General features: G+C 45.6%; 1 protein-coding gene across 1 annotated transcript in view; it reads right to left on the bottom strand.

Annotated features, from left to right (window-relative positions):
* Positions 1-12,104: 12,104 nt before the first annotated feature.
* PPME1 (protein phosphatase methylesterase 1) overlaps positions 12,105-26,070 on the bottom strand; it is a 61,344-nt gene continuing 47,378 nt past the window's right edge. Inside the window, exons 9-14 of the mRNA XM_004589897.2 lie at positions 22,067-22,190; positions 17,588-17,717; positions 16,842-16,886; positions 15,337-15,401; positions 14,743-14,810; positions 12,105-13,196 (exon numbers count right to left, since the gene is read on the bottom strand). Coding sequence (XP_004589954.1) covers positions 13,178-13,196; positions 14,743-14,810; positions 15,337-15,401; positions 16,842-16,886; positions 17,588-17,717; positions 22,067-22,190 — 451 coding nt within the window. The 3' untranslated portion in view covers positions 12,105-13,177. The remainder of the gene's footprint in view (positions 13,197-14,742; positions 14,811-15,336; positions 15,402-16,841; positions 16,887-17,587; positions 17,718-22,066; positions 22,191-26,070) is intronic.

Genomic DNA, 26,070 nt, shown 5'->3' with positions numbered 1-26,070 from the left:
TGTGCTTTTGGATCCTGTTGGTTAGTATTTTGTTCAGGCACCTATGTTCATCAAGGATATCGGTCTGTAGTTCTCTTTTTCTGTTGTTTCTCTATCTGGCTTTGGTATTAAGGTGATACTGGTTTCACAGAAAGAGTTTGGAAGAATTGCCTCTTTCTGTTGTTTGGAAAAGCTTGTGTAGGATTTGGAGTAAGTTCCTCTTGAAACGTTTGGTAGAATTCAGCAATGAAGTCCTCTGGTCCAGAACTTTTCTTGGTTGAGAGGACTTTAATTACTGATTCAATCTCAGTGAATGTTATTGGTCTATTTAGACTGTTAATTGTTTCTTGATTCAATTTTGGTGGATTGTATGTGTCCAAAAATCTACCCATCTCTTCTAGGTCTTCTGATTTGTTTGCATATAGTTGCTTGTAATAGTTCCTAATAATTCTCCATATGTCTGAGGTATCTGTTATGTTTCCTTTCTCATCTCTGATGCTATTGATGTGTATCTTCTCCCTCCTTTTTTTAATCAGTTGGGCTATTGAGGAGACTATTTTATTCATTTTTTCAAAGAACCAGCTCTTTGATTCATTGATCTTATGTACAGTTCTCTTGGTCTCTATTTGGTTTATTTCCTCCCTTATTTTGATTTTATTTTTTCCTATTAATCTTGGGATTGCTTTGCTGTTGTTTTTCTAGTTCCTTCAACTGTAAGGTTAGCTGATTTACTTGGTGCTTTTCTAGTTTCTTAACATAAGCATTGATTGAGATGAACTTTCCTCTCAGCACCGCCTTGATTGTGTCCCATATGTTTTGGTATGTTGTGTTGATGCCTTCATTTGTTTCAAGCAATTTTTTAAATTTCCCCTTTGATTTCTTCTCTAATGCATTGCTCAGTTAGCAACATGTTATTCAGTCTCCATGTGTTTGCAAGTCTTCTTGGGTGTTTTGACTTCTTGGTCTCTAGCTTCACTCCATGATGGTGTGAGAAGATGCATGGTATAATTCTAAGTTTTTAAAAATTTGCTGAGGCTTGTTTTGTGGCCTATAACATAGTCATTTCTGGAGAAGTTTCCATGCACTGATGGGAAAAAAAAGTATATTCTCTATCATTCGCTTGGAATAGCTTTTTCTACCCTTTCACTTTCCTCTGATCTTTGTTAGTGAGATGCATCTCCCGTAAGCAGCAGATAGATGGGTTTTGTTTTTTGATCCAGTCCTCTAATCTATGGCATTTGATTGATGAGTTTAAGCGATTTACATTCAGTGTTAATATGGATAGGTGGCAATTTGGCAACTACTTCTGCTGGAGGCAAATGGAACAGGCACTGTGGAAAGTGAGGCTGGGTGAGGGGGTCATAGTGGCCCAGCCAAGCTGGTTCTAGGTGCCCCAGTGCTGCTTCCACTGGATGGTTCCAAAGTCAGTTTCCCCACCACCCTGCAGCCAGAGAACAGAAAGGCCCTGTTCTGTGCTTGCCCTTCTGAAAATCTGACTAGTTCTGCTGGGAAGAGGAGTGGTTTTGAGGCCCCCAGCAGTGTTCAGAGGGCAGGTAGCTACAAGGGACCAACTGGCCATGGCTGGGAGCACTACCTGTTCATAATTTTCTTGCACACTCCTTCTAGATGTTTTCCTCAGCACCTGTGTATTTTGGCATTGTACTCATCCCTTGCAGGCCTTGCTGCAGGTGGAGTCTTTGTATCAGTGACCATAGTCACATGACAGCAGGCCAGGCATGATGCTGAAGGACCTGGTGTCATTGTCCCCCTTGATGTTCATAAGAACATGATTACTGTTATGCCCAGCGTGTCTCCAGGGAAATGGGCCCTGAGGGCACACAGCTGTAGAAAGCCAGGGGCAAGAGCTGTCACTAGAGGTGTTAACCCTCTATGGTCTGTGTTGCTGCCATGGCTTTGATCCCATTGGCTCTATCTTTTGACCTAAAGGGGCTAGTTTCCAACCAAACATCTTCCTGGGTGTTGAAAAGATCTGCCTGTTGGGCAGCCTCTGATGCCAAGGGCAGGGAGAGCATATGTAAGAGATGCTCAAACATGCAAACAACTTGCTTCTGTTCAGGAACTCCTGCATGCTGGTGCTCTGTGAAAACCCAAGAAAGCGAGGCAGCCTGCTGCCTGCCCCAAAGGTCAAATTTGTACACTCAGATGTCAGGTTAGAGAATTGAGTCTAAATGTGTCGCAGTTGCATGGTGGGCATCCTTGGGACTGTGGGAACTGAGGGCCAGGGGCACCCCATAGCTCCAGAGGGCTTCCAGGTTGCAGCTCCAGGAACAAGATGGCAAGGGTGAGTGAGGATGTGTGCCTAGGCGAGGTGGAGGTGGGGGTCAGGAGCAGTCACAACACCCATCTTTCCCCCTTTCATGCACAAGGAAGCAGACAGGGCTGTTGGGGAGAGCGAGTGGGAGGGTGTTTTTCTGGGGGGCTCCTGTCTGGCAGTGCTGAGAGCAGCACAAACTGCCCTTTCACCTGAGCACTCAGAGTGCCCTGTTTGGGGGCCAGGAGAAGCGGGAGAGCCAGCAGAGGCTGCCTGCCGGGGCAGGGCTGGGGACAGGGAGTATGGCCACATTAAGCCAAGGGCTGGGGAGGAAGCACATTGTGCCCATTCTTACCTGCTGCATCCTACTCCTAATAGTTACTGTCTCTTTAGGCAACAGAAGAAAGTAGGACTTCAAGGCTTCCCTGAAATCACAGAGCTGGGGGTGAAGGCCCCACCACCACTCTCATCCCAGCTACTGCTTTCCTCACCCTGCAGAAATTGGTCTGTCCCCTCTCCCTCATTTTATCAGCCCCCTTCCCTCTTTCTTTGCCTCAGGACTTTTTGCACAGAAGTTCTTGATCTGCCTGCTTCCCCTGAGATTGGAGGATTCTTTCCCCCTCCCCCACCTCACCAGGAGCACATCTGTATTTCATATGGGAGGCCTGGCGAAAACAAGAATTTATCCCAAAGCAAGGAGGTGTAAAGGTAGATTCCAAGCACCAGTGTTCTTGGTGAATAGTTTAAGGGCCTGGCTCCGTTGGGCCCCTAAAGGGAAATACAGCTCACCTTCCTTAGAGTTCACTGGGACGGGTGTTGTATTGCAGTGGGCTAAGCTGCCCAAATAGCATATCAGAGTTCCTGGTTTGAGTTTCACCTGCTCTGCTTATAATCTGCCTGCCTGCCAGTGCAGCCTGGGAGACAGCGGTGACAGGTACATGGGCCTCTACCACCCATATGGGAGACCAGAGAACTGGATGGAGTTCCTAGGACCTGGCACCTGGCTTTGACCTGGCCCAGCCCGGGGTCTGTGGGCATTTGGAGGGTAAGCCAGCAGATAGAAAAGCCCTGTTTCTCCTTCTCCCTCTGTTACTCTGCCTTTCCAATAAGTAAATCAAATAATAAATAGGGTTGGGCATGTTTTCAGATGGAAGATAGTAGCTACTTCCCATAGCCCAGATAGGTACAGTAGCTTGCCCAAGGTTGCAGGAGTGTCCGCATCAGAGCCCTTGCTTTTTCCAAAGCTCCATGGGTGCTGCTTGTGCTAGGAGTTCAGTGGGCAGTTGATTTTACCATCCATGGGTGAAGTTTGCATGGACGCAGCTAGCATTGCTAACGTGGCCCTGCACATTGAGGCTGGAAGCGCTGGGATGACTGAGGCCGTGACCTTGAAAAGCTCTGGGACACACCCACAACTCAAACACTAGTGAGCATATTCATGTACCATTCCTTGGGATCGGTGGGGTGGCAGAGAGGTACCAGGGTGGGACGTGAGAGGGTACACAGTCCCTCCTCAGACTGGGAAGAGCAAGTTGCATGGTGAGAACACCCAAGGCAGGCCAGCAAAGAGCTGAGAGCCGAATGTGCTGTGTTCAGACTGGGGCTTGGAAGGGAATGGGATCCCGTTCTTTCTGCCCCTTCTCCCCCATCTCCAGGACTAAGGGCTCACTGGGTGTGAAGCAGGCAAAATTGCTCCCAAGGTTTTATTGCCCTGTGTTACTGGCTTGAGTGTCCCTTAGGATGGGTTCCTTGGGGCAAGGCAAGGACTTGCCACAAAGTGACCAGGGTCTGGGCAGGACTTGGCAGTGTAACATATTAGGCTGCTTCCAAAGTGTGCCATGAGCTGTAGATGCTTTGTTTTCCTTAATGCCCCATCTACACACAGACTCATTTCTAGCTTCCTATCTAACAAAAGCAGTTGGGTGGTTCCTTAAAACATTAAGCCTAGAACCATCATATGACCCCATGGTCCCAGTCCTCAGTGTACATGTGAGCAAGTATAAAAGCAGTCACTCAAACAGGAGTCTGTGTACACATGCTCAGAGCAGCACTCCTCATGATAACCTAGGAGCAGAAGCAGATGCATAGACACACAAAACTCGGTACATGCACACAATGAAATCCTGTTTGGCTGAGAGAAGAAAGGCTACACCATGGATGGACCTGGAGAACACTCTGCTTAGTTAAATCAGCCACACAAAGCAGAGTGTTGTCTGATTCCACGTTCACGAGGCCCCAGAGCAGGTAATCCCCATCAGAGCAGAAAGCAGACATTGCCAGGATCAAGGGGAGGGGCATGGGGAGCCACTATTTTAGGGTCCCAAATGTCTACAGAGCTGATAAAAGGCAGCTTTGGGTACAATCAGCACTGCTGTTGATGACACACTGTAATGTTACATGCCTTCCAACTGTGCATTAGTATGGGATTAAGAATGATAAATAGATTGTGTAATTCATGATGAAAAATAACTTGTACAGTTATTCAGAGAAGACAATTACCAGGCCAGAAGTGGGCTCACAGTTCTGGGCAGCTCTGGCCCCATGCTGGGGCTATGCTTGAGAGCAGCACCAACCAAGAGGGTGGGGGGGGGGGCGCGGGAGCTAAACTCACAGACCTGTGAGTGTGATGGCTCTTGCCTGGGCTTCCTGCAGTTCCCAATCAGGGTGACGTCATCCCTTTTCAGGAGCTGACTGCTTTTTCCCTTAATAGGAAGCACAGATTCACTGGATTTCAAATCCTGAGCTCCCACTTAGCTTCCTAAGACTGTGACCTCAGAATTTCCGCCCCAGCTTAGGGATAAGTAACCCAAAGCTCTGGAAGAAAAGATGTGGCCAAAAGCCAGACGGTGAGTAAGAGGCCCCTTGTCATCAGGCTGCTCTTTCAGGCACCTGCCCCTTCCTCCCCTCTTCTCTCTTGTGTGATGAGGGCCTGACGGAGCAGGAACCTGTCCATGAGTTCCTGGCCTGAGTGCCAGTCCTCAGCCTGTGCTGCTCTGTCACCGTCCTTCCCTGAGCTTCTGTTGTCTCATCTGTCTTTGGCTCTGCCAGTCTGGCTGCCCAGCTCACTTCACATGGCCGTGCGGTCTCCATGGCTGTCAACGGGTGTTGTAGCATGTCGGTCATTCTCAGCTCAAATCTGATCAGTCATTGATAAGTGGCCTCATCGATAATCAGGAACAAAACTATCTCATGTACTCAGTCCACTCTTCCCTTGGCCAGCCTCAAATGCCAAGGCTTTGCTGGTTTGGGGCTGGGGTTTTCTAGCAAACTGCAGCAAAGGAAGCCAGTTCAGGGAATAAGAGAGCCTCTTGAGCTTATAGAACTGTAGTCTTGGACTCAGACAGAGCATATGTTGATTCTGGCTGCTGATGGGGTGGCCAGCTGGGGCAGAAGTGCTGGCTGCAAGATCACAAACCACGCTCTGGTCTCACGGAGAGAGCTGTTCCCACGGGGAGGACCGTTCCTGCTTTTTGCTCTCTCTCCTTGCTTTTTTTCTTGGTAAAGTATTGACTTTCTAGCTCCCTCCTCTTGATTCTGATGACAGGCCTCCAAATCCAATGCCAGGGTCCTTGTTTCCATCTAAGCTAAATACCTAAATAGCCCACCTCCAACTCCTTTCCGTGTGGCTGCCTAGTTAAGTACAACCTAGTCTTTCACCTGGATGACTTACAATCTCCTCTTTATCCATCCCTGGACCTCTAGTCTGGGGCCTGGCAGGACATGGACAGTACAGGTTACTATAGTAATATTACTTGAAAAAAGACCTGATCGTGTCCCCAGCCTGCTTCCTAACTTCCAGAAAGTGCCTATTGTAGCCCCTCGTGACCCACATGCCTTGCCTGCTGCCTTCCCTGCTGACTCATCTGCTGCCACGTGTTGATCTTGCCACCACTGTTGGAGCACTGTGTTAGAGTCTATAATAGCAAAGACAAACAACCCAGATGCCTGTCAAAAGAGGAGTGGATAAGGAAACTGGTACATCTACTGCATGAAATTCTACTCAGCCATTAAGAATAATGCAATTCGGGCCCGGCAGCGTGGCCTAGCGGCTAAAGTTCTCTCCTTGAACGCACCGGGATCCCATATGGGCACAGGTTCTAATCCTGGCAGCTCCACTTCCCATCCAGCTCCCTGCTTGTGGCCTGGGAAAGCAGTCGAGGACGGCCCAAAGCATTGGGACCCTGCACCCGTGTGGGAGACCTGGAAGAGGTTCCAGGTTCCCAGCATCGGATCGGCGCGCATCGGCCCGTTGCGGCTCACTTGGGGAGTGAAACATCGGATGGAAGATCTTCCTCTCTGTCTCTCCTCCTCTCTGTATATCTGGCTTTCCAATAATAATAAATCTTTTAAAAAAAGTAATGCAGTCCTACCATTTGCAACTAAATGGTCCCAACTGGAAACCATTATGCTCAGTGAAATCAATCCCCAAAGGACAAATATCATATGTTCTCTCTGATATAGGGCAACCTCCTTGTAAAATACAAGATCAATAGCCCTTTCAATACTGTTTTTGCTACATTTCATGGGTTTTGATATTTTTTATTTTGATTTCTTCAAAAATTTTTTCTTATTTACTGACTTCATAGATCGTACAATAGCATTGTTTACTTCAAGGTTTTTGATTTTCACTTCATTGACACATTGGTCACTCAGTAGCATATTTAATGTTGCACGTTTTCTATTTTTCTTCCTATTGAATTTGTTTTATGGCTTTTCATTTAAGGGAATGTATAGTAACTAATGGAGGCTATCATATCCAGGTGTGAGGATACAATGCAGTATGCATCTCTACTTCCAAATTAAAGATGAACTCCCAATGAAGCTGTTAACTATATCTTGACATTAGGATGCTAGGCTCTCTGTCACTGTTCATCCCTACAATGTCAGGATACACTTATATAGCAGAATAATAGATTTATGACTGTCTATGAAGGATTATACTACTGTAATAATATAGGGGAAATCAGTGGGGGAGTGAGGAGGGGACTTGGAGAGGGAGTAAGGGGTAAGGGAAATCCCAGAACCTATGGGACTGTATCATAAAATAATACTTTTAAAAAGAAAGCTAAATAAATAGTTACTTGGCAAAAAAATAAAAATCACTATGCCAGCCTCCGGGCCTTTTCTGTGCTGGCCCCTCCCAGACATGGATGGCCTGCGCTCCGTTCTGCCACCATGGGATGTTTCAAGATTCAACTCCAATGCTATTTACATCGTTAAAGCTTCTCTGGCCTGTATCCAAATAGGTTTAATCTCTGTCTCAACCTTTTTTCCCCTAAGACAGTTTTGTAGGTATAGGGGTTCTTCCCTCCCCTCTTGCTCTCTACCCATTTTCCCCCAAAATGTCGAAGCACTATAGTCCCTTAGTAACAGTTACAAGTCTAACTTTCTGCTATTTAAATGTACCATGGCATGGTAGGTATAGTCAAAGAAACACCTCATATACCACAAAGGTATATTTACATGTTTCATTGGGAGTCCTACTTTACTCCGGAGTTGAGATGCACTACAACACATCTTTCTGGAATGCTGGTCTCCATTGTATAGTTCATCTATGAGCATAAAAGTATATATTTGATTACCTATATTTACTTTTATTTATTTATTTACCTATATTTACTTATTATCTTTATTGGAAAGTCAGATATACAGAGAGAAATATCTTGTATCCACTGGTATATTCCCCAAGTGGCTGCAATAGCTGGAGCTGAGCTCCGATCTGAAGTCTGTAGCCAGGAGCTTCTTCTGGGTCTCCGACATAGGCGCAGGATCCCAAGGCTTTGGACAGTCCTCAACTGCTTTCCCAGGCCACAAGCAGGGAACTAGATGGGAAGTGGGGTCACCAGGACATGAACTGACACCCATATGGGATCTTGGTGCGTTCAAGATGAGGGCCCACCTGTTTTTTATGTTGTGTAAAGGTTGTCTTATATCAGAGAACATATGGTATGTGACATTCTGAGACTGTCTTCTTTCACTAAGCATAATGGTTTCTAGTTGGGGACTATTTTGTTGCAAAAAGTAGGGTTTCATTCTTTTTATGGCTCAGTAGTATTCCATAGAGTAGATGTACCACAATTTTTTTAAGATTTATTTTTATTGAAAAGGCAGATTTACAGAGAGGGAGAGACAGAAAGATCTTCCATGCATTGGTTCATTCCCTAAGTAGCCACAATGGCTGGAACCAGGAGCTTTTTCTGGTCTCCCACACAGGTACAGGATCCCAAGGTTTGGGGCCATCCTCTGCTGCCTTCCCAGGCCACAAGCAGGGAACTGGAAGGAAAGCTGAGCAGCCAGGATACACACTGGGCCCTACCACACTTTCTTTATCCATTCCACTGTTGATGGGCATCTGAGTTATTTCCATGTGATCACTACTGTGAATCTTGCTGTTGCATTCTTGTATGTAAATTTCATTTCATTTGGATATATTCCCAGGAGTGGGATAGCTTGGTCATATGGTAGATCGGTTCTAGGTTTTCTGTGCATTCTATACTGACTTCCATAGGGGCTGCACAAGTCTACACTCCCACCAACAGTGAAGTAGGGTACCTGTTCCCCCACAGGACAGCTGTTTATTAATTTCTGCATGTAGGTCATTCTCTCAGTGGAGTTAGGTGGAGCCTCAGTGTGATTTTATTTACATTTCCCTAACTGCTGGGAAGACTGTGCATTTTTTCCATGCCTATTAGCCACTTGAATTTCTTCTTTTGAAAAATAACTGCTCATGTCCTTGGCCCATTTCTTAACAGGGTTGTCTGCCATTGTTGCTTTTCTGAAGCTCTCTGCCGCAACTTACACAATGTGGTCCACTGTTTCTAGACTTGGACTAGGAATACATTTTAAGAGCCTCATTAGGGGTGAGCATTGGTGTAGCTGTCCAGACACTGCTTCAGACAACCACATCCTCTGTCAGAGGGCCTGAGTTTGAGTTTCTTCTCTGCTCCTGATTCCAGCTTCCTGCTAATGTACAGCCTGACAAACAGCAAGTGATGGCTCAAGTAGGTGGGTCCTTGTCATCCAGATAGGAGATTCAGGTTGAGGTCCTGGCTCCCACACTTCAGCTTGGCCCAGGCCAAATGCAGACATTTGGGAAGTGACCCAGCAGGTGTGGAATCTTAGTCTGCCTTTCAAGTGAGATTTCTTAAAGCCTTAAAGCATGGTACCAAGAAGTCACACCCTCCCTTCTCTAGTCAATCTCAAGAGTCTCCCCCTCCCGCATCAGTTTTGCTTCCAAAAATTTGTCTCCCTCCTCTTGGGTGAAGGAATTCCACTGGGACCTACTTTGGTGTGTGACAATGGCCTTTGGTTAAACCCAAACATGCTCCTTCTAGCTCTGGGGACCTCTGCCTCTATTCCCTTCATAAGTTCATATGAGGGTGCTTCAAAAACTTCATGAAAAGAGGAATTAGCCCGTTTATTTTGGTACAAGAATCATTCATGGAATTATTTTCATAAAGTTTTTGAATACTCCTTGTACGCTGACCTATAGGCTCTTCAAGGACACCGTTACAGTTGGGACACAGTAGGTGCTTGTTACGGCTCAGCTCTCACACCCCATATCTGAATGCCTGGATTCAGGCTCTTGCTCTAGCGCCAGATTCCAGCTCGTTACTACAGGCTCTGCAGGAAAGGGGGTGAAGAGTCAACAGCTGATGGGTCAAGAGGCTGGGTACCTGCTCCCAAGGTGGAATTGTATTTCTGGATTCTGACTTTAGTCCACCAGTTGAGAACCTGGGGGAGTCAGCCAGTAGATGACAGCTCTTAAAAAAGTATGAACAGATGAACGGGTTCCTCTGCTGGGAGGTAGTGGGTGTGCTGTAGACTTGGAATCAGAAGACAAAGATGCTGCTAGTGCAGCGTAGCTGTGGACAAGCCATTTTACACAGCTGCCATCTCCTTGCTTTTACACTGGGAGTGATGCCTACACCTCACGGATACAAGGGCTGATAGGAGAGCAAGTACCTAGCACAGAGAACACTTGCTTCACTCTCAGCTTACATGCATCCAGCTTAAAGAGGTCCAGTTTCCTGGTCATCCTCATCCTCCTCTAAGTCAGGTAGCTGGGCTAAAATTTCTGCCCAGGGTCTGTATCATTCAGGAGGAAGTGTGTTGTGGAAGGCTAGGTTTGCATTCTGATAGGCACTGCCGCACTGTGTGAATGTGGAACCCTCTGCCTGTCAAATGCAACTGCTCCTATCTCATCTGCTTACCTTGAGGATTCAGTGAGATGTGTGGCAAGTGAATTAGAACATGTTAAAAATGTAGCAACTATGGTGTTGCCTGAAGAGTTAATGTTTATTTACTCCAGACTCAAGTGATGCTGCTGCCCCCCTGTGGACAAGGCGGCACACAGCGCAGCTGGCCAGATCTCAGATCCCTGGGAATGCACTTCTGTTCTGATGGAGCACGGGCTTCAACAGGAAATATTTAGTGCTCATCTCAACCAGAACTTGTCTGACATTAATGTGCCTGTTAAAATCCTGGTTGGTTCTGATGCAACAGAAGCTCTCCAGAGAAACTGATGCCACTCTGAGTAAAAAAGACCTTGCATAAAAAAACAGGAAGATAAACAACAGTCTACCATGTACCAGTTAATGAAGGAGCCTGTTAGCCTATTGTAACTTAGTCCTTAAGACCCTGTGCAGTAGGTGCTGTTTCTCTTTTTCAGATGAAGAAACTGATGCACAAAAAGTATGTTGCTACATCAAATGGCCAGTGAAGTATGGGCACTGGATTCTAATGTGGACAGCTGGGTCTAAGAGCCTCTAGGAAGAGGGCTCTAACAGTGAGTTGACCAAGGGAGAAGAGGGGGCTGTGGCAGGGAGGGAGCAAGGTTTCTGAGGTGACCTCACTGAGAGCTGAGGAGGCCTAGGCTGGTGGAGCTGTGGGTCAGGGGCTTAAGACTGAGTGACTGGCTTGGGTGATGAGAGATGGTGGTGGTGGTGGGACCTACCACTATCAGAGTTGGGAAGCAAGAGAGGAGGACCAAGCTTCAGGGCAGGTGATTTTGGTGTTACAAATGGTCACTATGAAGATGAGGCTTTTTTGTCACCTGGGGAACAGAACAAAGTAGATGGGTCTGCATGTCTAGAGCCCAGGCGATACCCAGGCCGTCAGTCAACACAGCATGTAAGAGGACGAGCTGGGGGAGCAACTGATGCCTCCCTGGCTCCCTGTAGTCAAGCCTGGGTAGGCCACAGACACAGGTGCTTTGAAGCCCTCAGCAAGTAAGTCCAACAAATCAGCCCCTGCCTCCTGGTAAATAGAACTCCACTGGGGCAGGTGTCATGGCACAGCAGATGAAGCTGCCACTGGAAATTCGTGCATCCCACATGAGGGTACAGGTCTGAGTTCCAATTCCGCTGTAGGTGTTTTTGTTGGTTGGTTTGTATTTGAAAGAGCTGCAGAGAAAGATTTTTCCATCCATTGGCTCACTCTCCAGATGGCTACACAAGCCAAAGCCAGAAGCTTCACAAGCATCTCCCAGGTGGGTGGCAGGGGTCCAGACTGCCACCCAGGCACCTGGGTCATCTTGCACTGCTCTTCCCAGGCCATTAACAGGGAGTTGGACTAGGACCGGTGCCCAGGAGCTGCCAGCATCCTAAGTGGTGGCTATAGTTGCTATGGCGCAATGCCAGCCCTTACTCATGTGCCTGGTAGGCAGCAGCAGATGGCCCAGGTACCCAGGCTGCCACAGTCCAGATGAAACTCTGGCCTCTCTCTGGGTGCAGTTACTGCCTTGTAACCATTTGGGGAATAAACAAATGGATGGACAATCTGTCCCTCTCATCACTCTGCTTTTCAATTAAATCTGAAAAAAAGACAACTCCACATAGAACAACCAGGCCAATAAAGGTTGGAAGGTATTTATTTAAACAAGGTCATAAATAACAAAGTAGATTCCAGACTCTAGACCGTGTAGCAGGACAAAGTAGGAAGTTGTTGATGGAAAGGGCTACGCATCACTTAACACAGGCACAGAACAGATGGGCGTCAGGAGCCTGCCCTTCCTGCCCTAGGAAACTGCCTGGGCAGCAAGGGAGGCCACATTGCTGTGACAAGGACAAAACTGGGAATGCTGGGCTGTAATGCTTTTATGTAGAGTGACAGAGAAACCACATACGGCCACAAAAGACTGTGGTCTAGAAGAGCCAAGTGGGCACTCCGCACACTTCCAGGAAATAACTGGAAATGGTTAAATTTATTAAAAATTCCACAGGCTTCAGCCTGTGGCTTTGTACATGGGTTGTACTGAACCTGGGTTGCTCAGTGATGAGGGCTCCAGAGGCCCACGGAACAGCACTGCCTCAGTCCAGGGCAGGTGCCCAGGTAAGGGGGGTAAGACGGGGCTCTCCCAGTGGGACGCCATGTGCTTGGACCCGCCAGCCTGACTTTCAGGCTGGTTCTCTATGATGCAATCCACAACCCCACCGTGTACCTAAAGATGGAACTCTGGGTCTTCTAAACCTGGAAGAGTTAAGACTGGCATAAAAAGGTACCTGACTGGTATTTTACTTCAAAGGGGAAAGTAAGAACCACCTTGTGTATTTTCTACCCAAGGATGAAGGGCAAGTCCATGCCAAGAACAGGCTCGAGGAATGGAGAGCCCTGAGTCCAAGGAGACATGTGGACCCAGGTGCACTGTTTGATGCTAGAAACAGGGTCCAGGGCTAGCAGCTCTGGAAGCTTCATCCTAGGCAGGACAGGGGTGGCCCCTGTACAGAGAGGAAGAAAGAGCTGGGGACCCTGGAAATCAATGCTTTTGGCAGGAATACACAAAACAGGGATGCCCGTCTACAGGGGGCCGGTGTCACATGGCTGGTCAAGATAGGATGGTGAGGAGACAGCGGCATCACAGTGGCCTCTGGTGCGACTTATTTACAACAGAGCTCGATGCTGAGGGACAGGAAGCTTAGCAGGTCACTAACAGCCAGGAAACACACTGTGAAGAGTGAAAAAAGAGGCAAATGTGACCATCACTAGGCTTTCCCCTGCTTAGCCAGTCACTTTCCAAGAAGCCTCCCTAACCAGCAAGGTGATCTATCCCACTCAGACTAGACACAGTCTACTCGTACTACATACCCCACATTGTCCAGGGACATCAGTCATTGTTTAATAATAGGAATCGGGGGAAGGTATTGTGGTACAGCAAGTTAAACCACTGCTTGTAATGCTGGCATCTCCTAAGAGCACCACTTTGAGTCTGATCCAGCTCCCTGCAATGCACCTGGGAGGGCAGTGGAAGAAGAACAAAGTGCTAGGGTAGCTCCCATGTGGGAGAACCAGATGGAGTTCCAGGCTCCTGGCCATGTGAAGAGTGAACCAGAAGATGAAAAAAATTAACTTTGACTTCTAAATGAATAAAATACTCAATATAGCAAAAAACTTTCAGGTGCCTACATATCATATTTACTACCTGGGTTCAAATCCCAGCTCTGCTCCTAATTCCAGCTTCCTGCTACTGCATATACTAAGATACAGCAGGGGCTGCTGGCTCAAGTACCCAATTCCTGTCACCCATGTGGGAGACCCAGTAAGGGTTCCCAGCTTCCTGGCTTCAGCCTGGCCCTGCCTTAACTACTACAAGCATTTGGGTGATCTTGTCTTTGTATTAGCCTTCCAAATAAATAAATGCTAAGAGAGAAAGTAAGTGCTCGTTGTTGATTCCTATATCCATCAGTGATCAGCAGCTAGAGGGATGCTCAGGCTGATGGTGTCACTTCTACAGCTCACAGCCCCAAGTCACTTGTTCAAACTCTGAGGGGTTGGGAACAGGTTCCCCTGAACAACCAGGAGGCTTTTGGATGGCAGAGTGACTCATTAGGCCATGGATATTCCGAGGACCCAGGGCCTTTTCTGCACTATAAACTAGTAGGCTCCGTGAGGGAGACCAAAAGCCGTTTGTTTCAAATGCCTTCCCTCAAACAACCCAGCTCTGTCCATAAGAAACTGAAGAGCTTCCCAGGAGGAGAGGCACAGGCCTCCTGCTTCTCTAGACCACTGGTTCTTAACTGGTCTAGTTGCTTTCCTTGGCACAATGGATAAAATCTAGAGAGAAATGATTTGCAGTTGGCATAGGGTGGATGGAAGACAGGGATGCTGCCGAAAAGCCCATTTCAACAGCAACCCATGCTGTGGCTGGAAATCCTGCCTTAGCTTCCTAAGTACCCAGCATTACTCAGCAGCAGTGGGGGAGACAGCACAGAGGCTGATGTCCGTCACAGCCGCCTCGCAGAGGGGGCATCTCAACAAGAAATGCACACTGCAGTGAGGGCTGAGAGGCCAGCTGCGAAGTAACTGCACCTTTAGCAACAACCCACAGGACTAGAGCAGAGAACTCACTAGGCACAGATTCTAGAAATACACATGCCAGGCTATCTGTGGAGAAGGAAGAGGAAAGGGATTCAGAAAGGCTGGGCCTTGTGAGGCAAATACCTGCCTTTCAGAGTTGGCCAGCACTGCTGGAGATCTTAGGCCCTAATACTTACCACTGGAATCCTCCAATGGGCTCTGCAAACCTATGCCGGATCAAGAAAGTAGCAACAGCTTCAGCTACCTGAAAAAAGAGATATTCCAGACCATATAAAGGTCTGTGAGGGAAAATGAAGCTCTGTGATACCCTCATGAGTCCCACAGATCTGGGCCGCCTGAAACCAAAAGATCTGGTCCTGGCCAGGCCAGAGACTCCCATCATCCTTCAGGGGTTGTTCCAGAAGCAAAAGGAATGGGCTTATTTATCCCAAACACCTTTTTACCTCACAGGAGGAGCTCATGTTAATTCCCACCTGTGACTATAGATTAGGAAACAGCTTCTACTTCAGCCATCCCTTCTAACCCGGCTTTGGGGAAGTAACAGATCTCAGTCTCAGGGCCTTGGGACGAAATGAGAGGGAACCAATAGGTCCTTTGCTCAAATATACAAAGACCATATGTAGCTGCCAGAGAGACGCTGGGAGGCTGGTGGCCCTGCATGAGCATAGGCCTCCCAGTAGCTGCAGGCAGCCTACAACACCACGAGGTTTGTCCTATCTTCTGGGAGAGCCAAGGTCAGGTCTTTTCAGTCACCAACCACCAGGGTTCACCTTTTCAGGGGCATCCTCATGGACTGCGTGGCCACACTGGGGTAGGACCTGCATCTGGAACTTCCCTGGAAAGAAAACAAAGCCAAACCACCTCAGAAGCTAGCGCAGCCCTCCTGTACCACTTCAATTCCTCACAGGTCACTTTCTCAAGCCCAGGATGGGCCCCATCCCAACCCCATTCCCAAGGCCACACGGATTCCCATGTGTTTGAGGAAAACAGCAACACCTGCAACCTTGGGTCAGTCGGTTTCCCTTCACTTTTTCCTTCTGTAGCAACTTGGTATACACTGACTTTGAGGCAAGTCACACAGAAAGAGCCTGGCACTGTGGCACAGCAGGTAAAGCCCACTGTTTCAGATGCCTGCATCCCATATTGGTACTGGTTTGTGTCCTGGCTGCTGCACTTCCAATCCAGCTTCCTGGGGAAAGTAAAAGTACCTCGGCTCCACAAGTCATATGGGATGTGGATGAAGCTTCTGGTTTTGACCTGGCCCAGCTCTGGCCATTGGGGCCATCTTGTGGAACCATGAAATTAAGCTCTATCTCTCTCCCAAATAAACAAGTAATAACATTAAAAAAAAAAAAACAAGCAAAAAAACAAAACAAAAAAAGCACATAGATGACACAGCTCCAGCTCCTCAGAGGATTTACAGGCCAGCAGGGGAATAAGAAACAAAACCCAACATTTTAACACACAGCTTGCAGTTCCTGAGAATGAAACTGGAGACAATGGGGTGGCATGAGCAGAGGGAAAGGGCTTCACAATCCAGTAGGGATCCATGAAAATTTCCTCCACAGAAACAATGGCCTAAGACAGAGAAGAGCGTGCTTGGGTCGGGATACTATTTATTGTTGGAAATGAAAGCAGCTGAGCATGGTGTTGGAGACTTAGCCATTTCCAAAAATTTCTAATGGGCATTTAGCGTAGCATCTTAATCAGATGCCCATATCCCACACTGGAGTACCTTTCTGCTAATGCTGACTCTGGCAGCAGTGATAACATAGCCTCAGGAACTGGGTTTCTCCCACCCATGTGGAGCATCTTGACTAAATTGTCAGCTCCTGGTTTCAGCCCCAGCCACTGCAGGTATACGGAAAATGAACCAAAAGATAGGTGCTATGTTTAAAAAAAATAAAGGAACCCTTTAAAAAATTCCAATAATAAAAATTCTGCTTAATATTCAAAATACTTCCTTTCTTAATATCAATATTAATTAATCTTAAATATATTGTGTTATCTCAGTATTTTTTCTACCCTATGCTTTCATTTGCTAAAGCTGTAAGTATCTAAAAGGCAGAAGATAATAACTATTTCTGTTTCTTCAGTACAAATGGCCTTCAAGAACCAGACACTGTCTATTTTAGTTGCTCCCTTTTATACAAGCCCCAAGTGAAAGATCGTCTTTTGACCTAAATATCCTCTTAGAATATTAACCAGCACATGATCCTGGCCCTTTCTCTGCCCACAGAAAGGGACCCAGGAGTATAATTTCTTGGTAACTTACCTTGCATCTGGCCAATGGTCAGATCTTTATCCAACCTATCAACACCTAGAACAAAAACAGAATCCTGTAAGTAGCTCCCTAGAAAAGCCCCTGTGAAACAGGTTTTGCTATTCAAGCATTAAGTAAATGTTTCTACATTGCTGTAAATGTGATGACATCCTCAATTCATATTAATGTCAATTCCTACTCCAACAGGGTATATTCTCGCCAGACGAATCACTCCATGGAGATTCCTCTGCAATCATTTTGCTTATTTAAACTGAACAGTTTCTGAAAACAGGGCTCTACTATTTTTGATTCTCATTAATACTCAGAATGGCCTCACATCGCTGTATTGGGCTCTACAACAACCTGGGCTTCATTGGGACAAAAGTAGGCCAGAATTAGACCACCTCAGACAGATGCCTATGCTTAAGTGGGTTTAGGGAAGCACCCCTTCCCTAAGGGAAGGAGAGGGACACAGGTGAGTGAGGATGGTATTTCACATTAGAAGTCAGTACCCATTTGGTTGGAATGAATTCTGCCAGCATCCTTCATGTTTCAGTCCTAACCTCCCAAGGTGGCTGTTTGCAAACAAGAACGAGCCCTTACCCAAACGCTATCATGTTGGTACCCTGATCTCAGACTCTCAGCCTCCAGGACTATGCAAAAAATAATTTGTGTTGTTTAAGCCACTTAATCTATGGCATTGTTATCGTCGCCAAACTCACTAACCCACCCCACCTCTACCACACATACACACTCACCAGCCAAGAGCAGCAATTTAGGAATAGGACAACTAAGAAACAGATTGGATAAGCCTCGGAACCAGCCATCCCAGTACTTTTCTGTTTTTGCCAGTTCAATTCTCCAGGTGTATGGATGGTCTTTCTTGGTCTGGAGGAGTAAGAGCAGGTTCTGAGTCTCGTGAGGGCAACCCCGTGAAGGAACAAGATAAAAACTAGGTCCCTAGGAAAAGGACCATGAAGGAAACCAGCATTTTTAGGGACCCATCTGTATCCCAGATATTTTAATGCACATTTAATCTTTATAACAATCTTGCTGTACTAATTTCCATTCTTAAATAATTTGATATTTTCTTTTTTACTTGTTAGTTTCAGTGAAATTAGGAAACTGCAAGATCACAAAGCCAGTAAACGGTAGAGCCAACACCAAGCTTCTCTTACATTCTATTGTCAAAAAGGACATTCTGTCCAAGGATAACCACACTGCAATATGAAAAAAATGCTTACAATATAATGTTCAATGAAAAAAGCAGAGGACACATTATCTAAGTTGGGATTACTACCCTACCCCCCCACCCCCCCAAAAAAAAGAACCTGTAGTAAACTTATGGGAAGAACTGGATGGAAAAGCCAAAAGTAGACTGGTAAATTGGTAGAGCATTTTCTCATGTTCTGATTTATGAAATGACAAATTGTTGCCACAAAAGTAATTTTTAAAAGGAAATGTAATATAAATAAGAAAAATATCAACACCTGTCAAGTACATAGGCATATAGTATGCAATCAAACATTAACGGGTGGCAGGTGTTGTAATACAGTGGGTTATGCTCCCACTTGGGACACTGATACTGCATACTGGAATGCCTGAGATTGAGTCCCAGGGCAAGTATTTGAGTCCCTGCAACCCATGTGGGAAACCTGGATGGAATTTCTGGCTCTCGCTTTAGCCTGGTCCAGTCCTACCGTTGTAGGAATTTGGAAAGTAAACCAGTAGACAGATTTCTCACTGTTCCTTAGCCACTCACATAATAACACTTTAAAAATTATCTGAAAAAATGAATCTTTGCTATGGATTAGAACTTAGCTTGAACATTCTCCTGAAGGCCCATCTGTGGAAAGGCAGTGACAGGGAGAGAGGGAGCGACAAAGATGGAGGAGAGAGGGAAGGAAGGACATGGGGCAATGAGACTGCCCATCTACAGGTTCGCTCCCCAGACGCCCTCAACAGCCTGGGCTGGGCCAGCCTGAAGCCAGAAGCCTCGAATTCCATCTGGATCTCCCACGGTGGCAAGGGCCCATGCACTAGAGTCATCTGCTGCCTTCACAGGTGCACTAGCAGGATGGAGTTGGAAGCAGAGGAGCCAGGACTTGAACCAACATTCCAAAATAAGATTTGGGAATCCTAAGTGGTGACTTAACTTGTTGTGCCATAATACCCAGACTTCTTAAAAAGTTTAAACAAAAATTAGCTTTTCCATTCAAAAAAGTCAAAGACATAGACACACAGATTTTTCATCTGCTAGTCTTTTCCCAAATGCCTGTAACATTTGGGACAAAGCCCAGAATAGGACATTCATTCTAGATTTCTGATTTCCCACATGGGTGGAACCCAAATACCTGAGCCATTATCTGCTGCCTCCCAGGTGTACATCAGCAGGGAGTGGAATCGGAAGCAGAATCAGGACTCAATTGGCACCTAACCAGAGTGGGGAACCCTTTTCCTGCCAAAAGGCCATTAGGTATTTATATCACTATTCACAGGTCACAGAAAACAATCAACTCAAAAATCAGCCTGCTTTGCAGTTCTACCTGTAGTTGTGGCTGTCCTGGCAGAGCCAGACCAGATGATTCCATGGCCCTTACCACAAGGCCAAACGTTTTCCCATTTTTAAATACTTGCTAATGTTCTGCTAATAATTTAAGAGTGGCAACTTGAGCCAATCATGGTGTCTAGAAGTTAGCCCAAAGGGGTATCTTTAGGTCACTGAGGATGTACTCTCAGAAGGTAGTTCTTTTTTTTTTGTTTTGTTTTGTTTTTTTGTTTTTTTGTTTTTGTTTTTTATTATTTTTTATTATTTATTATTTTTAATTCATTAATTACATTGTATTATGTGACACAGTTTCATAGGTACTTGGGTTCTCCCCACCCCTCCCCAAACCCTCCCACCATGGTGGATTCCTCCACCTTGTTGCATAACCACAGCTCAAGTTCAGTTGAGATCAGAAGGTAGTTCTTATGAAAGGGCTCGTTATAAAAGCTGAACTGTGTTTCTGATTCTCAGCTCCTGACGAGATCATCCTCCATAAACCTTCTGCCATCATCCAGCCTCTTTAGATGGCCAAACCAATGAGCTGTGAACCGTTAAACCATTAGGAAAAAACAATCTTTTTCTTCATAAGTTAACTTCTTAGGTGTACGTTAGTGACATAAGACTGATGAATGCAATTCCTAATACTTTCCTGCATCACTGAAACATGTGAAATATTGTTGCTTGAATAATAATTGGAATATTATATCAACCAGAACATGAAAATCCAGAAATATGAGACACCAATATTTTGTTGTAAAGGTCCCTGGATGGTTACCACGTCCATACTACTAAACATGATCTACAGATTCAACACTATTTTTTAAAAAGATTTATTTGTTTTTACTGGAAAGTTAGATTTACAGACGGAAGAATAGACAAAAAGAAAGATCTTCCACCCACTGGCTCACTCCCCGAGCAGCCACAATGGTCAGTGCAAAGCCAATCCAAAGCCAGGAGCCAGGCACTTCTTCCAGGTCTTCCATGTGGGTTCAGGGTTCCAAGGCTCTGGGTCATTCTCGACTGCCTTCCCAGGCCACAAGCAGGAAGGTGGAAGGGAAGTGGAGCAGTAGGGATACAAACCCAGCACCCATACGGGATCCTGGATGTGCAAGGCAAGGATTGTAGCCATTAGGCTACCATGCCGGACCCTCAGGTTAATTTGTCAAAATTCTAATGACAGGACAGGCCTGTGACCCAGCAGTTAGGATATTCTATATCTAGGCCAAGTGTAGCAGCCTAGTGGCTAAAGTCCTCACCATGCATGTGTTGGGATTCTATATTGGCACCTATTCATGTCCCAGCTGCTCCACTTCCCTTCTAGCTCTCTGCTTGTGGCCTGGGAAAGCCAGTGGAGGATGGCCCAAAGCCTTGGGATCCTGCGCCAGAGTGGCAAACTCGGAAGAAGCTCCTGACTTCAGATCTGCTTGGTTCCGGCCACTGTGCACTGGGATGTGAACCAATGGATGGAAGATCTTTCTGTCTCTCCTTCCCTCTGCAAACCTGACTTTCCAAAAGAAATAAATCTTAAAAAAAAGAGAAAAAAAGAAAAAGATACCTCATATAATACTAGTTTCATTCCTTGAATATACATTTTGTTTATTTGAGATGTAATTCTTAGGCCAGTGCAGTGAGTAAAGCCATTGCCTGCAGCACTGGAATCCCATATGAGTGCTAGTAGAGTCCCAGATGCCCTCCTTCTGATCCAGCTTCCTGCTAATGTGCCTGGGAAGGCAGCAGAAGATGGCCCAGGTCCTTGGGCCCCTGACTCCCACGGGAGATCTGGTTTCAGACAAGCCCCACTACCAGCTATAGCAACCATTTAGTAAGCAAGCCAGTGGATCGAAGATCTGTCTCTATCCCTCTAACTCTGCCTTTCAGAGTAAGAGTGCAAGGCGAGAAATTTAGCTGCTAGGCTACCGTGCTGGGCCCAATAGCCAAAATTTTTAAGAATGGGTGTCATATAGACTTTAATGTCACACTAGAGATAGACTGATACAATGTGTCAGAAAGCTTCCCCAAGGAAATAAACTTTGAAGATGGCTAAGATTTAGGTGTGCTTAGAAAATACTGGTAGGGAGCCTGGTGCAGTAGCCTAGTGGCTAAAGTCCTCACCTTGCACACTCTGGGATCCCATATGGGCACCAGTTCTAATCCCAGCAGCCCCGTTTCCCATCCAGCTCCCTGCCTGTGGCCCGGGAAAACAGTCGAAGACAGACCAAAGCTTTGGGACCATGCACCTGTGTGGGAGACCTGGAAGAAATTCCTGGCTACAGGCTTCAGATCAGCTCAGCTCTGCTGCCATTGTGACCACTTTGGGGAGTGAACCAGCAGACAGAAGTTAAGTTCTTCCTCTCTCTCTCCTCCTCTCTGTAAATCTGACTCTCCAAAAAAATAAATCTTAAAAAGATTATAAAGACTGATAGAAAACAATTTTTGCTGAGAGAAAATCTAGGAACAGGTTTACAGAGATAAGAAGAAACCCGGTGAGAAAACACTGTTTGCTGTAACTGAAGTTCCAGTTGTTCAGAGCTATGAACAGTGCTTTCCATCTTATGGCCAATCTTAAAATAGTGTCTGCCCTCCAAAGTAACTAATGGTGGACAAAATGCCATCTTCCTTCCCTTTTGCACCCACACACACCCTGAATCAGCTCCTACCCGTCTTGCCACGAACGCAGGCCTTTACCCACCTCCATGTCGTCTTCCTTTTTCCTCTTATTTACTGACTCACTTCCTTCTTCATCTTCTTCTTCTTCCTCTATAATTCCTTCCACTATAGACTTTGAGCCTTCTGGACTTGTAATTCCTTCACATCTAGGTTTTTAAAAAAAGTTTCTATCACATACTTCTCTTCTATATGCAAATTACTTCAGAGATAGTCATACTTAATGATCTTCGGTAATCAAATGTTAGCTCAAACTTCACAGTGCTCCTGGGAAGACATGATGTAAAAATGGGCATTTCCAGGACCATGGAAAGGATTGCAAATCTATGGCTGCTTTCTAAGAGCTGATTTCCAGTTCTTGCATCAATATTGACCCTCAGAAAAGAAACATCCATTTCCTGGGCATGGCAACAAGACTCTTACAGTCTTTTACATAGTCTTTACAAGAATCCTTGGGAGTAATTCTGAGGGTTAAGAAAACTGCCCAGGACCACGTACTCATGAGTGGTAAGACAGGCTGGAATGCAAACCGAGGATCACCAACCCTGAGGCTGGTGCTTGTTCCCTGCCTGCAGTAGAATAGAGCTCCTGTTACCTACTTGTTAATTGCTGACAAAAACTAGTAATGACAACAAGCATGGCCAGCTGAACCCTGCAGATTAACCTATCTGATCCAATCAACTGATGTTTCTTCTCTGAAAAAAAAAAAAGTATCTGTTATGTAATCAGATGGAAAATTACTACAAGAACAGCTAGTAACATGATTCCTTTCAGAGAAGACTCAATGGGGAAATACATTGGCAAAAGCTAATGGTTAAAATTTCAAGGGCCTAGGGTAGTTTCATCAGCTACTCTGCAATGCTGAGGACTATGCCCTTGAGGATGAAGGGGAAAAAAACACGCAAGATGAAGAAACTGGGATGGGGCCAGCATGGTGGTGCAGCAAGCTAATCCTCCACCTGCAGGGCCAACATTCCTTTTGGGCCCTGGTTCATGTCCTGGCTGCTCCACTTCTGATCCAGCTTTCTGCTAATGGCCTGGGAAAGTAGCAGACCTAAGTCCTCGGGACCCAGCACGCACTCGGGAGATCTAGAAGAAGCTCCTGGCTCCCAGCTTCAGATCAGCTCAATTCTGGCTGTTACAATCATTTGGGGAGTAAACAAGTGAATGGAAGACCTTCTCTTTCTGTCTCTCCTCTAAAATATGCCTTTTAAATAAAAATAAGTAAAAATCTTTAAATAAGCAGATTTTGAACAATAGTTATGCCTCCGCTTCTGTCTTCCTTACTAAAAATTACCTGGATGGTCACAGTTGTTTTCTAAGTGGTGCTTTGGTACAAAACTTGAGATGCCAAGTTTCATATCTAGTTTAGACTACACAGCTGATTTTAAAAAACTAGTTTAACAAAGAAATATATCTTGAATTTTTACAACCTGTGTACTGGGACGTTCATGACAACTTCACCTAGATAAAAATGGTAGAAGAAATATCACTGAACTACCTGCATATAAGCATGTAACTTCCTGACAAAAAGCTTCACAAATGCTGAGACACATCAGAAAAGTGGACGGTCCCACAGCCTCTACAGAATATTTGCATTTGGGGACAGCACTGTGGCATAGCACATAAAGCTGCCGCCTCCGGTGCTGGTATCCCACACAGACACCCGGTAGAGTCCCAGCTGCTTTGCTTCTGATCCAGCTTCCTACTAATGCTAATGGCCTGGGAAAGCAATACTCACATGGGAGATATAGAAGCTCCCAGTCACTGCAGTCACTTGGGGAGTGAAACAGTGGAGGGAAGGGGAGTGGTGTGTGTGTGTAATTCTACCTTTCAAATAGGAAAATACTAAAAAACAAATTATCCAGGGGACCTGTACAATGGTTTAACTGGGTTAATCCTCCACCTACCAGCGTGGCATCCCATATGGGCGCCGGTTCGTATCCTGCTCCATTTCCCATCCAGCTCCCTGCTTGTGGCCTGGGAAAGCAGCAGGGGATGGCCCAAAGCCTTGGGACCCTGCACCCATGTGGGAGATCTGGAAGAAGCTCCTATTTCCTGGATTCCAATCAGCTCAGCTCCAGCCACTTTTATCTCACTCAGTCTGTAAATCTGCCTTTCCAATGGAAAAGAAATCAATCTTAAAAAAAAAAAACTTGGGGTCCAGCGCACTAGCCTAGCAGCTAAGTCCTGACCTTGCACATCCTGTATTCCATTTCCGTGCAGGTTCTAGTCCCGGCTGGCCCCATTCCCATCTAGCTCCCTACTTGTGGCCTGGGAAAGCAGTGAAGGACGGCTCAAAGCCTTGGGACCATGTGCCGTGTGGGAGACCCAAAGAGGCTCCTGACTTCGGATTGGCTCAGCTTCGGCCATTACAGCTGCTTGGGGAGTGTATCAACAGATGGAAGATCTTCCTCTCTGATTTCCTCCTCTCTGTATATCTGACTTGCCAATAAAATAATAAACTAAATCTTTTAAAAGAAAAAAAAACTTCACATTCTATTTTGCTGATGCCACTAAAACTATGGTATTGGGCATAAAACTTTTACTATAGGACTTGAAATAAAATACATAGGAGCTTGAACTCAGCTCTGTCATCCACCATATATGAAGTTCTGGCCATTTACTTCATGGAAAGTCATTTACTTCATGGAATTTCCAATTCCCTCACCGATACCACAATACTGTTTTTTGGTAGAGGTATTATAGGGATTAAATAAGGTAGTGCAATTTAATTAATGAATCCTGGGCTGGGAAGGAGCAGGCACTTGGCCTAGTGATTAAGCAGCTGCTTAGGACACCGGCATCCCTTAGGAGAATGCTTGGGTTTGAGTTCCACCTCTATTCTTCCTGCTAATATGGACCCTGGAAGGCAGGAAGTAATGGTTCAAGTGGTTGGGTCCTTGTCACCTATAAGGGAACCCCAGGCTGAGCTTCTGGCTCCTGGCCAAGCCCCACCTGTTGCAGACATTTGTGAACCACAGAAAAGATGGAAGCTCGCTATCTCGATTTCTCTGTTTAAAAAAAAAAAAAAAAAAGAGGGCCTGGCAGCGTGGCCCAGCGGCTAAAGTCCTTGCCTTGAACGTGCCGGGATCTCATATGGGCACCGGTTCTAATCCCAGTAGCCCCTCTTCCCATCCAGCTCCCTGCTTGTGCCCTGAGAAAGCAGTCGGGGATGGCCCAAGGCCTTGGAACCCTGCACCTGTGTGGGAGACCTGGAGGAGGTTCCTGGCTCCTGGCTTCAGATCGGCGCAGCACTGGCCGATCACTTGGGGAGTCAATCATCGGTCGGAGATCTTCCTCTCTGTCTCTCCTCCTCTATGTATACCTGACTTTGTAATAAAAATAAATCTTAAGGAAAAAAAAAAGAAAACCAGATGTTCTGAGTTTCCTGGTGACAATATTTATCTATAAACTACGTTTTAGAAACCAACCAAAACATCAACAAAGTCTGAACTTGACCACCTTTTCCTCATCTAACTAGCAATTTATAGACAATGCAGGAAGTGAAGAAATATATTAGGATTTAATTAACAAATCTAGATTTTGGAAAATCTATGAGCAAACAACAAGGTTTCCTCAAATAAATTGTAAGGAAATAGAGATAAGGAGTAGAACATGTAGACCAAATGATACTACTGATTTATATTGATTGGTATTTATTACTTCTACAAATTATTTGCCATAAGCAGAAATGAACACTAAATTTTTTATTAAGGAACTCAATTTTTAAATGTGGTAATATTCTATGATTATGCCCTTATCATTTAGAATACACTGAAGTTTTCAGAGAAAATCATGTTTGTTTGAAATTTGTTTCACAATATTTGTGCTTAGGGGAAATAAACAGGTACACAGAAGAAAGAAAACTGAACATGAGTTAAGTGGACAATAGTTACTCTGGGATTTCCTGTATTTTACTTTGACATGTTTTAAAACGTTCAAAATATAACATTTTTTTATAATAAAATAGTAAAATAGAATGCCTTATACAGTGGTTGGCAAATAGTAGGCATTCAAAATTCTATT

Source organism: Ochotona princeps, chromosome 4 (genome assembly GCF_030435755.1).
Source record: "Ochotona princeps isolate mOchPri1 chromosome 4, mOchPri1.hap1, whole genome shotgun sequence".
NCBI classification, from domain to species: Eukaryota; Metazoa; Chordata; class Mammalia; order Lagomorpha; family Ochotonidae; genus Ochotona; species Ochotona princeps.
Note: the sequence above shows the minus strand (reverse complement) of the source record. Positions and strands in the feature narration are given on the sequence as shown.